The 16,954-nt window shown below is 48.4% G+C and overlaps 2 protein-coding genes, 1 long non-coding RNA gene and 2 pseudogenes across 4 annotated transcripts; 3 read left to right on the top strand and 2 right to left on the bottom strand.

Annotated features, from left to right (window-relative positions):
* Positions 1 to 73: 73 nt before the first annotated feature.
* On the bottom strand, positions 74 to 2,436 carry LOC136452708 (uncharacterized). Of its 2 annotated transcripts, none has more exons than XR_010758887.1 (4): positions 2,129 to 2,436; positions 1,639 to 1,826; positions 974 to 1,035; positions 74 to 309 (listed from the first exon to the last, which is right to left on the bottom strand). It is a non-coding gene; the product is annotated as an uncharacterized lncRNA (long non-coding RNA). The 2 variants fall into 2 exon arrangements; XR_010758886.1 differs by having other exon boundaries at positions 1,639 to 1,744.
* Positions 2,437 to 6,647: 4,211 nt separating this feature from the next.
* Positions 6,648 to 7,586, top strand: LOC136454975 (NAC domain-containing protein 18-like). Its single transcript, XM_066455196.1, has one exon. It carries the CDS (start codon positions 6,648 to 6,650, stop codon positions 7,584 to 7,586), a length of 939 nt encoding a protein of 312 aa, XP_066311293.1.
* Positions 7,587 to 8,290: 704 nt separating this feature from the next.
* Positions 8,291 to 10,121, top strand: LOC136452707 (NAC domain-containing protein 67-like). Its single transcript, XM_066453298.1, has one exon. It carries the CDS (start codon positions 8,426 to 8,428, stop codon positions 9,662 to 9,664), a length of 1,239 nt encoding a protein of 412 aa, XP_066309395.1. The 5' UTR covers positions 8,291 to 8,425; the 3' UTR covers positions 9,665 to 10,121.
* Positions 10,122 to 10,703: 582 nt separating this feature from the next.
* Positions 10,704 to 11,630, top strand: LOC136454974 (leucoanthocyanidin dioxygenase-like; annotated as a pseudogene).
* Positions 11,631 to 11,736: 106 nt separating this feature from the next.
* LOC136454973 (cationic amino acid transporter 5-like) overlaps positions 11,737 to 16,954 on the bottom strand; it is a 48,268-nt pseudogene continuing 43,050 nt past the window's right edge.

Here is a 16,954-nt window from a genome sequence, read left to right as displayed (position 1 = left end):
GTTTATTTGGTTCGGTCACAGCCACGTACCACATTCAAATAAACATCACATCCATCACAGATAGTTCACAATAGGCATCACAGGCAGTTCATATAGATATATCGACAACACATAGATGCAAATAAACTTCAGAATCACAAGTAGGTTCATTCACAACCATAAGTAGTCACAGGTAATCCACAAATGCAAATACAAATAAAATCACAAGTACTTAGGCCACGAGTTCACTGCGATAGGGCTTCACTTAGACCACGAATTCCGCTGCGACGGGGCTGGGTCATGAGGCTCATTCGATGCCGCCGATTGATGCTGCACAAAGGAGAAGAGATTAGCATGTGTGAGACAAGATTAAACAACACTAGTAGTCTTTTTTTCCTCAACTGTGAAGGCTAACAACAGCTAATGACGATACGCACTCCTTTAACCCTTGCAAATGCTAGTTCTAAGAAAGCATCGGTCTTCGCAATCCATTCATCGGTCATCGAACCCTGACTAGAGCGGCCCGTGTACATCCACTCACAGTCATCCATCCTCTAACATATCACCAAGTAATATAAAAATCAATTACATTTACAGGTTCCTATATTGTCTAATAGGTGAAGATAGGTCATAATCCCACCCGAGGATGTGTAGATGGGGTTAGTTTCCATGCTCTACTCCTATCCGAGACAGAATTTCGACAGCATCTCCCCGTTGTTCTCCAAATACACGTCCTGATAGGGAGATTGTGTATCCGGAGAACAACAGGGAGATGCTGCTGAAACTCTGTCTCGGATCCAAGTAGAGTATGGAAACTAACTCCATCTACACATCCTCGAGCTGTCCAAAAAACGTGGACAATTCAAAATAGATACGGTTATAGATATGCAAAGATCTGTATATTTTCAACCGTATCTCTTTCGAATGGGAGACACCTAGCTAAGTTACGTGATATACGGACATGATATGAAAAGAGGGGTGTAGGATGCCTCACCTTGCTGTCCTGCAAAGTGACGAGTCGAGGACGGTGGGGAATAATCCTAGCAATAGCCTCTCCTGCAACAAATAATTATAATAGTGTCAATTGTAAATTTCGGCAGCACCTCCCCTACACGGTGAGGTAACCAAAACCCGCAACAAACCAACGGCACGATGGCCGACAACCACATACATATCAAACCAACGACACGATGACCGACAACCACATACATATCAAACCAACGACACGATGGCCGACAACCACATACACATGCTACGATGATCACAATAGGAGCTTGTTCTTAACTTTAAGACGTTGCGACAAGAAAATGCATCTTCATGACGGAACTGATCAATTACACTGAACTAAGCTGATAACTAAGTTGACTGGTACTATAGTGCTGTTTTTATTTTTGTATATGACTGAATGAATGACTGAACGAACATACATATATAATGCTCTTAAATTTATAGTTAATTATCACATAATCGAGTCTCATTAAAATACATGGCTGTCAGTTCTGCATCAAAGAAAATACTACTGCTGATCTACTTATCTGCATCAAATCTTGTACTGCAGCCCATGTTCATATAGTAGCACACATAGTCACATACTGATACTGATAGTTTGACATTTCATCTCTATAGCACAAAAAACACAGGAAATTAGACCACGCTGACCTGAAGCCAAAGTCCTGAAAGCGTGGATGGTCTGTCTGTGCACTTGTCAAATTTTCTGCTGTTAGTGATGCTGAACAGCAGCTTCACCACTTGCCAGATTGAGCTGCTACAAATCCACCAAAAAGAATTGAATGAAGAGCAGTCAACAGCAGCAAACACAAGTGTAGAGGATGATTGTGGCCCCCTTCCTAAACATTGAGACAATACAGATAGATGCAGTCATAGGCTCCCATGTTCAGCTAATGCAAATAGATGCAGTCAGAAGCTCATAACATTGAGGCAATACAGATAGATGCAATCAGCTAAACATGTCAACACTAGCACTCCAAGTCTGTAGAACAGATAGATTCAGGCTCTGACTAGAAGTTCAGAGTTCAGAGGTATTCAGAGTTTAGACAGAGCAACCAAACATTCTAATAATCAATCTAGAGAGGGAGGAGGTAGTGAGTAGAGGAGAGAGGAGCAGGGGATGGCAGATCAACATGCTTACCCTCCACTGTGAGGAGAGGAGCGGGAAGGACAGCGACCGTCGAGAGCAGAGCAGCAACCTAGTGTGGAGGGGAACGGCTGGCGGGAGTAGAGCAGCAGTAGCCCGGTGCAGAGGGAGACCGGAGGAGGCTACCGTCGAGGGCAACCAAAGGCTGGCCGAGGACGGCCGGAGGCCGGCCAAGGGTGGCGGGCAGTCCGCAGGGGGCGGCTCGCTCGCAGGGACCGACGGCGGCGGTACGTTTTTTTTCTCCGATTTGATGAAACAGCGTGCGGCGCACGGGGGGCCGGCGTGGAGGCGGTGTGGGCGGGTGGCGGGGCCGACTGGTGGTGTGGGCGGGCGCGGGACCAGCGGCGGGGCCGGCCGGTGGTGTAGGCGGGCACGGGACCAGCGGCGGGGCCGGGCGGCAGTGTGGGCGGGCGTGGGACCAGCGACGGGGCCAGGCGGCGGTGCGGGCGTGCACGGGCGATATTGGGGTGTGTGTGCGGGTGTGTTAAGTTTGAGTGTGGTTACGAGGGAGCTTTGCCGAGTGCCCGCAATCTAACACTCGGCAAACCCCTGTTTTGTTTTTTTTTAATTTTTAATACCTAAACTGCATATGTGTGGGGCCCTTAAAGATGTTTGCCGAGTGTCCCAGATTTGACTCTCGGCAGGGCACTCGGCAAACCCATTTTTTCATTTGATTTTTCTACCAATATTATTCCATTATAATATACCAAATCTTAATATGGAGTACCACATGTTGTAGGTAGAGAGTAGAAAAAGTTTGGCCTAAAGTGAAAAAAAGTTATTAGTTCTTGCAGTTTGTCGCTCAAATTCAATGTATATCAATTAAAATTCTATAATTACACTTAACAAATGAAGATTATCGAACGGATCCAAAAAATTACCAAAATTACACATCAATCAATATATGTTCTATATTGCCTATACAAAAAGTTCTGAAGTCAAACTCCATTTCGATTGTCACTTTGACTCCAAATATTACCGAATCCTTCTCAACGCTACGATTCTTCTTCTAAAATACCTTGGTTTGTAAACATCGTACGTGACAGATTATTCGAAACCTTCTCAATTTTTTATCACAACCTCCATGTATGATATCACGAGATCTTGACAAGTCTCATGATTTTCAGACTTCGTTTGCTTTTTTTAGAATTTAAAAACCATTCGGCCACACGTTCGTGGTCGGGTTTCGTGAACAAGATGTTCAAATTTTTCTTTCATTTCCTGAACAAGGCCTCACACGGGACTCAATAACATGAATATCATTTTTCTACTCATTTTATTATATTATTTGAATCACTTGCAGTTCAAATTTGACTTATACAAAAAAAATTCCTTGAAATGTAATAAATTAATTAAATATAGCAAACGGTTCCAGAAATACACCAAATCTTAACATGGAGTACCACATATTGTATGTAGAGAGTAGAAAAAGTTTCATGGTCAGGAGTGAAAAAAACTTATTATTTAATGTAGTTGTGGCTCAAATTCAATGTATATCAATTAAAATTCTATAATTGCACTTAACAAATTAAAATTATCGAACGGATCCATAAATTTACCAAAATTACACATGAATCAATCTATATTCTCTATTGCCTATACAAAAAGATATGAAGTCAAACCCTAATTCGACAGTCACTTTGAATCCAAATCTTACCGAATCCTTCTCTACGCTACGATTCTTCTTCTAAGATACTTCGGATTATAAACATCGTACATGACAGATTGTTCGAAACCTTCTCATTTTTTTACCACAGTCTCCACATATGATATCATGAGATTTTGATAAATCTCATGATTTTCAGACTTCGTTTGCTTTTTTTAGAATTTAAAAACCATTCGACCACACATTCATGGTCGGGTTTCGTGAACAAGATGTTGAAAAATTCTTTTTATTTCTCAGGCAAGGCCTCAAAATGGACTCAATGACATGAATATTATTTTTTTCCACTCATTTTATTCTATTATTTGAATCACTTGTAGTTCAAATTTGACTTATACCAAAAAAATTCCTCTAAACGTAATAAATTAATTAAATATATCAAACGGATTCAGAAATATACCAAATTTTAACATGTAATAACACATGTTGCATGTGGATGGTAGAAAAAGTTTGGAGAGTAGGAGAGAAAAAAAAGTTTTGGCTTTGCCGAGTGCTGGGGAAAAACACTCGGTAAACTTATCATTTTGCCGAGTGCTGGAGAAAAACACTCAGCAAACTTATCATTTTGCCGAGTGCTGGAGAAAAACACTCTGCAAAGTTACACTTTTGCTAACGACTGGCACGCCGTCAGACGGCCGTCGCACCTGCTGGTCATGTGATAGTATTTTGCCGAGTGTTAATTTATTGCCGAGTGTCGTATTATGGTTTGCCGAGTGTCTTATATTCTACACTCGGCAAATCTGGTTTTTTACCGAGTGTAATATGTATGCCGAGTGTCTTCTTCACTACACTCGACAAATTAGCTCTTTGTCGAGTGCCCGATGAATTGCACTCGGCAAATAAAAAAACACTCGGCATATTTAATGTTTCCGGTAATGAGCCAATGTGTTATTATTTAAGAAAACATTAAGATAATTGTTGAATTATTTAAAATGAGTATTATATGCTTTAGAATGAACTTTAAGTATTTGTTGGTAACAATTCTTTCACACATACATAAATTGATAATCATTACAATAATATTTATATTAAAGAGTTTTGGTTTTAGTTTTGCTCTAGGCCCCTCAAAATCGTAGGATCTATATCATCCTCGGTCACTCCCATCTCAAAATCTTAGGTAACCACTGCTTCCTAGTGGCGGTGGTTTCATCCCTGCTGAATCCAGGATAACTCAAGATGACAGATGAGCCAACCGAAGCTTGTTGACGGCGTGACGAGAACCTGAGCAAGGCCAGATCTAGCGGTGGGGTAGGGAGGGGCACGAGCCCCCTCCCCCCTCCCACTCCTCCCTACTGTCGTCGAGGCCATGGCACCCCCTCTTACCCACCCTTAGAAATGGAGCCACCTTTAGAAATTTCAGTCATAGAAGCTTTGAACATGAGGGGCTGAATTGTTTCGAGAGGTTAAGGACAATGAGAACTGGAAAAAGTCCACATTACCTCCCTCATCTTTTGCGAAAGTCAGCTTTTTCTCTCTGAACTCTAAAACCGGATAAACTATCTCCCTAAACTTTTAAAACCATTCGTTTTACCTCCCTGACCGGTTATAAGCGGTTTTCAAAGACGATTTTGTCTTTTTCTTTTTTTTTATTTTGGCTGAATTTTTAAAAAATTATAGTAAATCATAGAAAAATCATAAAATAGAAAATCTAATTTTATTGGACTCCACATGAGTAGATCTACACACTGAACATATAATATGGTATGTTTTAGTACAAATTTTTGTTGTAACTTTAGATCTATGTTTTTGTTTAATTAATTCACAACTGCAGTTCTATGGTCCAATTGTCGTGAAATTTTTATGGTGGGCTAATTCTTATATACTTGAACTGTAGTAAAAATTTCATACTCATTGGATCATGTATAACTTAGTTATAGATTTATAAATACTTCTCCGAAATAAATCTATAACTAAGTTTTTTCTATAAACATTACTATTTTTTCTATAATTTTGGTCAAACTTAAAATGCAACTTAGGACAAATCTAAAACATCACTTATTTTGGGACGGAAAGAGTGTGCTATAGAATGTGACATATATAGATATGGATAGTCGTTGCTTCGATCACATGGTATATAGGCATATAGATGTTGGCTTTAGACCTTTAGGGTCTGTTTGGTTGGGTTTTTTGGCTTTGGCTTTTAGCCCTAAAAGCCAAAGGCTAACCAAAGGGGCTGCTTTTAGAGGCTGTTTTTTCAGAAGCAGCTGCTTTTTCGTAGTACATTTTTGAAAGCTGGTTTGATCCTGCTTTTAGCTTTTGGCTTTCTGCTTTTCGAAATTGGTGGAATAAAAAGCTCTTCCATAGTTGTTTCAAGAGAGATAAAGATAGAAGGTATATTTTATACTTGTTTAACCAAACAGCTTTCAGCTTTTCCATAGCTTACAGCCCACAGCAGCTTTTCCACAGCTCACAGCCCACAGCAGCTTTTTTCCACAGCCACAGCTCAACCAAACACACCCTTAGTATCACCACACAACTTAAAAAAGCTCAAACGGCCACGTTTCAAAAAAAAAACTCAAACGGTCAAGCCCCAGCTTCCCATCTGCATTGGTTTCAGCCCACTGCCCCCCTCAATCATACGGGTCGGACGATCGATCAGCAACGGGCCGTGCAAACCGAGTTTGGAATTGTGTTTCCTTTCCGTGTCATGAAAGAACGGTTCGAGTCGGTTTCGGCCTTCGCACACCAGCCATCATATTCCGCTCGATATAAGACGCCGAGACGGCTGCGAAGCTATCCTCAGAATCGATTATAATTTTCGTCCGATTCGATTCGATTACTGTATACCCCCTATATTCTTACCGTGTTCCGTGGGTCACACTTGTATATGCTCACATTCTCCGTTGGGCCATGGTCGCCACCCGTTCCAAGACAGCGCCAGGCCCACGCCCACGGCCGCGGCCCGACTTGGCGGCCCACCCATCCGAGGAAGAGCTCATCACGTCCTTCCTCCGCCCCCGCGTCATCTCCGGCGACGGCAGAGACAGGCCGTGCAGCGCGTCGTTCATCCATGACGCGGACGTCTACTCCGCCGGCCCCGCCGCGCTCACGGCCCGGCTCGCCCCGGCGGTCGAGAGCAACGGCGACAGCGCGTGGTACTTCTTCTCTGCCGTGAGGGCCAAGACCCGCGACGGGCAGCGCAAGGCGCGCACGGTGGACACCGGGGAAGGGTGCTGGCACTCGGAGGCCGGCGCGAAGCCCGTGGTGGAGGGATCCGGCGCCGGCCGGATCCTGGTAGGGCACCGCCAGGGCTTCTCGTTCGTGACGAAGGTGGACGGGCGGCGCGTCCGGTCGGGGTGGCTGATGGTGGAGCTCAGCCTCGACGGCGCCGACGCCGACGACGTGGTCCTCTGCAAGATCTACTTCAGCCCGCGCGCGAGCGCCTCGGCGTCGGCGGCGGAGTCGTCCGGGCGCAAGAGGAAGGCCGCCGCGGACGACAAGAACCCGGCTAGTTCGGCGCGCAGGCGACGCCGCGGCCGTCCCACCGAGGCAGAGGCTGGCACGCCCACACCCAATAATGACGAAGAGAAAGACAACACCCAACAAAGCCGCCGCGGGCTCCCTGATGAGAACTCTACTGTGACCGACGATCCCGACGAGCTCTGGACGGACGACTCGTTTTTCTCTTGGTGGATGAGGAATAAGGATTGGTTAATGGAAGAGGGCGACATCGTCGACCGGACAGACGAGGAGATCCAGAAAACCTACGGGCTCGATGAGTACCTGCGGCTGCTGAAACACCATTATGTTGACTTTGGCTGCGGCCATTCTCCGGTGCTCAACTCCTGAAGTCGTGATCTAGATGCAGCGCCGAGCGCCACATCGTACATCACCGTACATGTAATCAAGCCAAGTTCAGTTGCTAACATGCTATTGGCAATAGGATTTATACTAAGACATCATATTCGCGTGCCCTTAAACCCAGCTTCATCCGCTTATTTTTTCATCCGGAACAGTGTTTTTCTCTCACAAATTCCTCCGATTCATCCAAATTCCTCCAGATTTCTCCAAATTCCTCCAAGCGAACGTTCTCCGTTTATATGTACTTCTATAAGCGTGCACGTTCTCCGTTTTGATCGTTTAAAATCAATGGTAACTGACTGTAATTTCGGATTACATTAAGCCAATATACAGGATACAAAATGAAAGAAGAGATGAAACATAGGACGTGGCAAAGCACAATGATTATGAAATTTCACAATCATGAATTATACTTTTGCTCTTATAATTTGAGGATATTCTAGAATCCACCCCTGCCTTATAATTTGTTCAATTGTGCACTGGGCCTGGACCCAAACGAAAGAGAAAAAAAGAGGGGGCTTCAATCAATCGTCTGATGAAACACTCAGTCCAGTGGGCTTCAATCAATCGTCTGATCAAACACTCAGTCCAGTGGGCTCCATCAAGTGTCTGAGCAACACTCAAACCAGGCTAAACAAGTCCAATAGAGATACCAACCGGACGCTATTCTCCCGAACTCCGAGTCCGATTCCACCCGGAACCGACCCTGCCTTCCGTGTCTCGTACGCCTTCTCTTGTTCTTGTTCGAGTCCGACTCGAACAGGGGGATCGGCAAAAGGCAAACGCGTGAATCGATGGCCATATAAAGCGGCGGTTCCCCGTGCCCGATGCCTCAACCCGGTTCCATTCCATCTCAAATTCCGAGTCGTCTCGTCCCCTTCCCCGTCTCCCCCTCCAACCCCGCCGCCACCGCACCGCACCCTCCCGCCATGCTACGCTCTCCGTCGGCGGCCATCAAGCCGCCGTGTCGGGCGTTCCAATCCCACCCCAGCGATCTGGAGCTCGTCGACTCCTACCTCCGTCCCTGGGTCGAGACGGGCGTCAAGACCGGCGCGTTCATCCACGACGCCTACGTGTACGCCGCCGACCCCGCCGGCCTCACCCGGCAGTTCGCGCCGGCGGTGGCCGGCGACGGCGAGCGGGCGTGGTACTTCTACACGCCGCTACGCCACAAGAGCGTCCACGGGAAGCGGAAGACGCGCACCGTGGCCACCGGCGGCGGGTGCTGGCACAACGAGGCGAAATCGAAGCCCGTGTACATGGTCTCCAACGGCAAGCAGCACCAGATTGGGCACCGCCAGAGCTTCTCCTTCGTCAAGAAGGATACCGGCGTGCGGGTCCGCACGGGTTGGCTCATGATAGAGCTCCGCCTCCTCAAGGACGGCGCCGGCCAAGAACCGGAGGTGGAGGAGGACGGCGCCCTCGGAAATCGCGTGCTTTGCAAGGTGTACCGGAGCCCGCGCAACCCCGAGCCTAGCGGCAGCGGGGCCGCGGCGGCGGCGGCGGCGCCCGGGCACAAGGCGGAGGCCGACGACGACGAATCTAGCGACGCAACGTTGGATGGCGACTACGACGACGACGACAGCTCCAACGCGTCGCTAGAGGCGGCATCTGGACCCAAGAGGAGGAAATCCGACGACGTGGAATCCAGCGAAGCGACGGTGGCGGCGCCTAGTCGCCATAGCAAGGCGAACGACGAGATCTCCGGCGGGGCCGCGGCGGCGCCCGGACGCAAGGAGAAGGCGGAGGTCGGCGAGGATTCCGTCGAGACGTCCGCGGCTGCGCCTCCTCGCAAGAGGAAGGCCTTGGACGACGAGAGCTCCGGCGCGGCGGGGGCGCCCGCTCGAAAGAAAAAGGCCGACGGCAGCAGCTCCCCTGGCGCTCCAGTTTCTGCGACGGAAATGCAGTGCCCTCAGTGCGGCACCCATCTGGTGGTCACTCTGAAAAGGGCTGAGTCCAAATCGGAGGCGGCGATCGCCAAGGACGAGTCGGCGTCCGGTGCTCCTCAGCGAGGCGAGACGCGTGGTTCTTCACAGAAGAATGTTCGGTTCCATCAGTTCCTGTGAGATCCAGGGCTCCTCCCCCGACAAATCCTGGAAACAGAGCCATGGTGTTGAGAGTAATCTGATAGCAGAGTAAACAACTCATTTCCTCGTGTAATTGTCGGAAGAAGGCATTAGGGGTCTGGGGTTAATAATTAGGGTAGTTTCGTGAGGGCATTACGACTTGTAATTGTAGGATGATGGTTTAGTTTAGGAGTGTTTTTCTCTTTATCTTTGAAAGGGAATGCAGGAAGCAGTGTGTGATACACTGCTACCTGACCGGACCTTCAGAGGGCAAAACTGACGCAGCAGACTTCAGAGCGAATTCAACCCACGATTGTACGATCTGAACGTTCCCATTGCGGAGATAGTTGAAATGCACGTCGAAAACCCATGAAACCACACTGACAAAATTCAAAATTCTGAGATGCTTGCTTCACAAACTCTTGAGAAGGGAACGCCTGAAGCATCAATGTACCATAAGCAGTAAATACTAGAGATTTATGATCCATCCCTTAAAACTTTTTGTGTTTGCGAGAACAATGTAGCATACAGCTTTTCTTGTTCCTAACTTCCTGTCTACTCTAGCTGCAGGCAGATTCGATGCAGCGCGAGTGCACGACGATAAAACGCACCCAACATTCGGAGATACTTTGGCTTAGTTAATTCACAAATGCAGCAGAAATTAATGTTCACAAATCTCCATCTATTTCCCCCCAATTTATTTCAATTAAACGCAAACAGAAACTAAAGTACAAATATCTTGGTTCTTATTAAGGGCTTGTTTTGAACGCAGAAATTTCACAAGAATCATGTAGTAATTTCGCAGAAACAATTCAATTTTATAGAAAAAAAATACATGAACTGGAATTTTTTTTCTGCATTCCAAACAGGTTCTAATAATAAATAATGAAGGAGAAATTATTTTACAAAGAACTGGAACTACACAGACCAATGTGTGGACCGTCCGGCTGGCTAGAGTAAATTACACAGCCGGTCCTTAAAGTATTGAATGGTTTTCATCTGGATCACCAAACCATGAAATCGTACGTTTGGCTGCCTAATGTATTTAAGTGATCTCATTCAGGTCCAAAATAAACACGAGAAGGGTTAGAAGCTGACATGGTGGTCACGTGGATATAATTTGAACATAAAAACCCGAGCCGAGGGTCCACGGTACCCAGTGTCCACTTCCTCCTCCGCCGTCGACGGGGACGCCGCCATCCCGCTCGAGCGTGGAGGCTCTGAGCGGCCTCTCCTCCATCCCGCTCGAGTACGTCCGCCCCGCCGACGAGCGAGCCGGCCTCGGGGACGCATTTGACCTAGCGCGCACCCATGCCAACGACCACACCGCGCCGCGGATCCCTGTCGTCGACATCTCCCCTTCCTGGACGCCACCAGCAGCCAGCAGCAGCGGGACGCGTGCGTGGAGGCCGTGCGCGCCGCCGCCGCCGACTGGAGCGTCATGCACATCGCCGGCCACGGCATCCCTGCCGAGCTCATGGACCGCCTCCACGCCACCGGAGCCGTCTTCTTTGCCCTCCCCATCCAGGACAAGGAGGCCTACGCCAACGACCCCGCCGTCGGCCGCCTGCAAGGCTACGGTAGCCGCCTCGCCACCAACACCTCCGGGCAGCGCGAGTGGGAGGACTACCTCTTCCACCTGGTGCAACCCGACGGGCTCGCCGACCACGCGCTCTAGCCCGCGCACCCGCCCGACTACGTCCCCGCCACCCGCGACTTCGGTCGCTGAACACGGGAGCTGACCTCCACGCTGCTCGTCATCCTCTCCATGAGGCTCCTCAGCCCAGACCGCGGTGATGCGCTAGAAAAGGCGCTCATCACCCACTCCCAGGCAGAGGCAGGAGACGAACCTGAACAGAAGCAGTAGGACCTCGACCTCCTCCTGCAGTTCAAGATCAACTACTACCCGAGGTGCCCACAGCCGGAGCTGGCCATCGGCGTCGAGGCCCACACGGACGTCAAATAGCTTGCGCTCGTAGCTCATCCACATCCTTGCGCTTCTCCCTGACCCGGTCATGTCGTCTCTAGCCGCCGAAATTGACCGTACGCCGGAGTTTCGCCGCTGCTGTCCGTCATCGCCACCACAAGCATCTCCGTCGTGGCCAGCCCGCTACAAAGAGGTTGGTGGCGATGGACGGCGAGGGCAGCCATGGCACGAGCGGCACGCCCCACACCTTGGGCGCCCACGCCGCGGGCACCAGCAGCTAGATGCCCAGCGTGCTGGCCGCCCACGCCGGCACCAGCACCACATAGCCCTGCCACCGCTCCGGCGACATGCCCCAGTACGCGGCGATGCCGATGGACGACGCGATGATGAGCAGCAGCAGCGCCGTGAACCGCAGCACGTGCGTCCGGGTCATCACGCCCCGCACGTAGTACCACCGGACGAGCAGCGCCATGGCCATCATCATGAAGATGAAGAGCGTGCTGACGGAGAGCAGGTTGGAGAGGACGTCGAGGTTGGAGAAGAGGGTGATGTAGGTGCTGCAGACAGCGATGAGCGCGGTGGCGTGCACGGGGGTGCCGGTCCTCGGGTGCACCAGCGCGAACACGGGCGGGATGGTGTGGCTCCACGTGATGTGGGTGCTATAGTGTGCCTACCCCAGCACGCCCACCGGCAACACTATGGTCATCCCCTTAAAAGCGCCCAGTGCCACCACATACTGTGCCTAGCTCATCCCCACGCTGGCGAACACCACCGAGTAGGCGGCGCTGCGGTCGATGGCCGTGTACGGCTGCATCATGCTCGACACTAGCGCCATGATGCAGTAGATGGCCATGATGACGGACATGGAGCCCAGCGGGATGTCCCACGACGGGTTCTTGGTCTCCTCCACCATGGTCGCGATGTTGTCGAAGCCGCCGTACGTGAAGTAGACAATCGCCGCCGCCCGGAACACGCCCGGCACGCCGTGTGGCATGAAGGGCCAGAGGTTGGCCGGGTTGGCGTGGATGAACCCGGCCACGATGACGAACGCAATGACGACCACATGCACGGCGGACATGACCCAGTTCACGTAGGAGGTGCCCTTGGCGGTGAGCATGGCCAGCGTGGCGGTGATGGCGACGACGACCACCGCGATGGGGTCCAGCTCGTCGTACCCCTCGGCAAGCCCCGACACATGGATCCGCAACGTGATGGTAGGACGTCCAGGACCACGCCACGGTCGCCGTGCCGATGATGCTCTTGAGGATGAGGTTGGCGGCGGCGGCGATGAACGCCGCGGCGTCGCCGAGATCGACATGGAGGTAGGAGAAGGAACCGCCAGCCATGGGGATCTCGACGGCGAACTCGGTGTAGCAGAAGACGGAGAGCATGTGAAAGCTCTAGTTTGGTTTTAGTTAATTGATGAAACCCTAAGTGCTAACCTAGTTTATCAAAGTGATTATAAGATAGGTAGCACTACTCCAAGTGATGAAGCAATGGCGAAGATCATGACAATGGTGATGGCATGGTGATGATCAAATGCTTGAACTTGAAAAGAAGAAAGAGAAAAATAAAAGGCTCAAGACAAAGGTATAAATAGTATGAGCCATTTTATTTCGGTGATCAAGGCACTTAGCGAGTGTGATCACATTTAGGTTAGATAGCCGTACTATTAAGAAGGGTGAAACTCATATTGAAATGCGGTTATCAAATGCCACTAGATGCTCTAACTCATTGCATATGCATTTAGGATCTAGTGGAGTGCTAACACCCTTGAAAGTATTTGTGAAAGTATGCTAACACATGTGCACAAGGTGATACACTTGGTGGTTGGCATATTTGAGCAAGGGTTAGAAACTTCACCGGCGGAGTGTGGGCAGTCCGACGGTGCCATTGGTGCCCTATATAGAAAAGACAGGGGTTCACAGAGTGACCAGACGCTGGTGGCGTAGTGACCGGATGCTGGGCTCCTGAGGCCGGTCAGTAGCAACAGTGAGCACGCATCTCGGTCTTGTGACCGGACACTAGCACGAAGAGTGACCGGACGCTGGCGAAATGCGTCCGGTCAGTGCCGACGTACGCTGACGTGAGGCGCACAGAGGAAACGTTGAGTGACCGGACGCTGGGTGTGTCCAGTCATGAAATTTCGTGTTTGGAACCTTACTGGAAATGACCGGATGCTAGGGTCCTACGTCCGGTCACTTTCTAACTGACGCGTCCGGTCATCCCTTGACCGTTGAAATTGGGCGATCGGCGTTTGAAGCCGATGACACGTGGCAAGCATCGGGCGAACGGACGCTGGGGTCCTGCGTCCGGTCGAACTGACTAGAGCGTCCGATCACCCTGAGTTGTGCCTAGTGAAGGGGTACAATGGCTCTATTTCGTGGGGCTTCTATTTAGGCCCCATGGCCAGCTCAAGTTCACCCTCTTGGACATTTGCATTGACATAGCAACCTTGTGAGCTTAGCCAAAGCCCTCCCACTCATCTCCATCATTGTTTCATCATCATTGTGAGATTGGGAGAGAATCCAAGTGCATTGCTTTAGTGATTGCATCTAGTGGCACTTGGCATTCGTGTTTCGCTGCAAGATTCACTTGTTACTCTTGGTGGTTGCCGCCACCTAGATGGCTTGGAGCAGCGAGGATCGTTGAGCATAGGTTGGTGATTGTCTCTGGCTCCGATCGTGGTGATTGTGATGGGTCTTGTGCCTTCTTCGGCGGAGAGCTGAAAGGTAACTCTAGTGGATTGCTCGTGTCATTAAGTTTCCTTAGTTGTGGGTAGGTTCTTGCGGTGTCCAATTGTGTGGACGAGGTTCGTGCAACATCTCTTAGCCGCCGAACCACCAAGTGTTGGTCGACACAACGGGGACTAGCGTGCCAGCAAGCACGTGAACCTCGGGAAAAAAATTGGTTGTCTCTTGCCCTTTGGTATTCTCCCGGTGATTGATTTAGTATTCATCTTATAATTGGTTCACTACTCTACACGACAGTATAATCACCCTACTCACTCATTTATATTCTTGCAAACTAGTTGTGGCAAGCTCTTTAGTGTAATTAGAATTGAGAGCTTGCTTTGTTATTTTAAGTTCATCTAGTGGAGCTCTTTAGAGTAGAAAGATTGAGAGCTCTTAGTGAGTAGTAACATTGAAAGTTGTGTGCCTAGTAATCATTGTAACTAGAATTGTTGGATAGGTGGCTTGCAACCCTTGTAGAGCTAGAGCAAGTTTGCATTTCGCTATTTGTCATACTAATCAAATTGCTCTAGTTGATTTGTAGATTTTTAAATAGGCTATTCACCCCCCTCTAGCCATATTAGGACCTTTCAAGTGGTATCAGATCTAGGTTACCATTTGATTGAAGGCTTAACAACCTCAGTGTCAAATTATGGCTCAAGTTGTGTTCAACCATGTGGGGGGCAAACCATCGTTCTTTGATGGCACATGCTATGATTATTGGAAGAGAAAGATGAGGATGTATCTTGGTTCAATCAATGATCAAGTATGGGAGGTGACCAAGAATGACTATGCTATCAATGATCTCAATGACCCCACCAACCAAGACAAGACCAACAAGCAATGCAATACAATGGCTCTCAACACCATATACAATGCCATTGATTCCAAGGTGTTTGAGCAAATCAAGGATTGTGAAAGAGCAAATGAGGTGTGGAGGAGATTGGAGAAAACATATGAGGGCACACCGACGGTGAAGAGTGCTAAGTTGTACATTCTCAAGGATAAGTTGACAAGCTTCAAGATGAGGGAAGATGAGAGCATTCTGGAAATGTTCCATCGGTTGCAAGTGATTGTAAATGACTTGAAGGCCTTGGGAGAGAAGATCAAGGATGATGATGTCTCTCATCGGTTCTTGATGTGCTTACCTCCAAGATTTGAGATGTTGAGATTGCTTATCATAAGAGGAGGATTGAAGGAGATTACCTCTAACCAAGTACTAGGTGATGTCATGACCCAAGAGACATACCGTGTGGAAAGAGAAGGGGATGACAAGGATGACAAGAAGGAAGAAGGAGAAAAGAAGAAGAAGAAGAGTATATCATTCAAGGCTAGCTCATCATTATCCAAGAACAAGGGCAAGTCCAAGAAAGAATCAAGTGATGATGATGATCTTAGTGATATTGATGATGAAGCTATGTCCCTCTTTGTACGCAAGATGGAAAAATTCATGAAGAAGAAGGACTATGGTGCAAGAAAGAGAAGAGATCACACCAAAAGCAAAGAATATGTGAGAAGATGCTACAATTGCAAGAGTCCCGATTACGTTGTAGCAAATTGTCCCTACAATAGTGACAATGATGAGGATGAGAAGAAGAAGCACAAGAAGGATAAGAAAGAAAAGAAGGAGAAGAAGGAGAAGAGAATGACCTTCCAAAAGAAGAAGAAGGGTGGAGGCTATGTGGTCACTTGGGATAGTGATGGCTCTTCGGATAGTGATGACTCTAGTGATAATGGCAAAAAATCTATCAAGAAAGCACTAGCAAGCATCACCATCAACAACAAGCCCTCCATCTTCGACACTCCTTCGACATGCCTTATGGCAAAACCTACCAAGGTAAAATATGATATGAGTGATGATGATGAATGTGAAAGTGATTCTTATAGGAGTGATGATGATGATGAGGAGTACTCCAAGGAGGAGGTCATGGACATGTGTGAGCAAGTGCATACTTACTTTGAGATAAAGAGAAAGGAGTGCAAGGAATTGAATAAGAAAGTCAAATTTCTTGAGCAATCCCTTGATGAGCTCAATGCCACTCATGAGAGGCTAATGGAAACCCATGAGAAGCTTGGCAAAGCTCACTCTAAGCTTGAGAAAGCTCACTCCTCTCTCATCGAGCAAGTCAAAGAGGAAGCCAAGAAGGAGCAAGTGATTGTATCATATGATGTGGGACTAACATATGATCTTATTGATGAATCTTTTTATAAGCCCATTATAGTTGCTCCCACTAACACTTCTTGTAGCACTACTACTTCTACTTCACCTTTGAGTGATGGTCTCACTTATGATGCCTCATTAATGGTGGAAAATGAGACCCTCAAGAAGGAGGTGAATAAGCTCACTCGTGCCTTAGGCAATGCCTATGGTGGAGATGCCCGCTTGCTAAAGTGCTTGGGTAGCCAAAGGTTTTCTCTCAACAAAGAGGGATTAGGCTATACCCCTAAGAAAGACAAGGCGGTCTTTGTCACTCCCAAAGTTAACTTTGTGAAGGGCAATGGTCGGTTTTGCAATAGATGCAAGCAAGTTGGGCATGTAGAGCAATATTGCAAGATTAACAAGAACAAGCTACCTATTGTATCATTAATTAAATTTGATTCTTGTTACATGCTTGTTAAGGGTGCCAATGG

The sequence above is a fragment of the Miscanthus floridulus genome, chromosome 5 (assembly GCF_019320115.1).
Source record: "Miscanthus floridulus cultivar M001 chromosome 5, ASM1932011v1, whole genome shotgun sequence".
Lineage (NCBI taxonomy): Eukaryota > Viridiplantae > Streptophyta > Magnoliopsida > Poales > Poaceae > Miscanthus > Miscanthus floridulus.
Note: the sequence above shows the minus strand (reverse complement) of the source record. Positions and strands in the feature narration are given on the sequence as shown.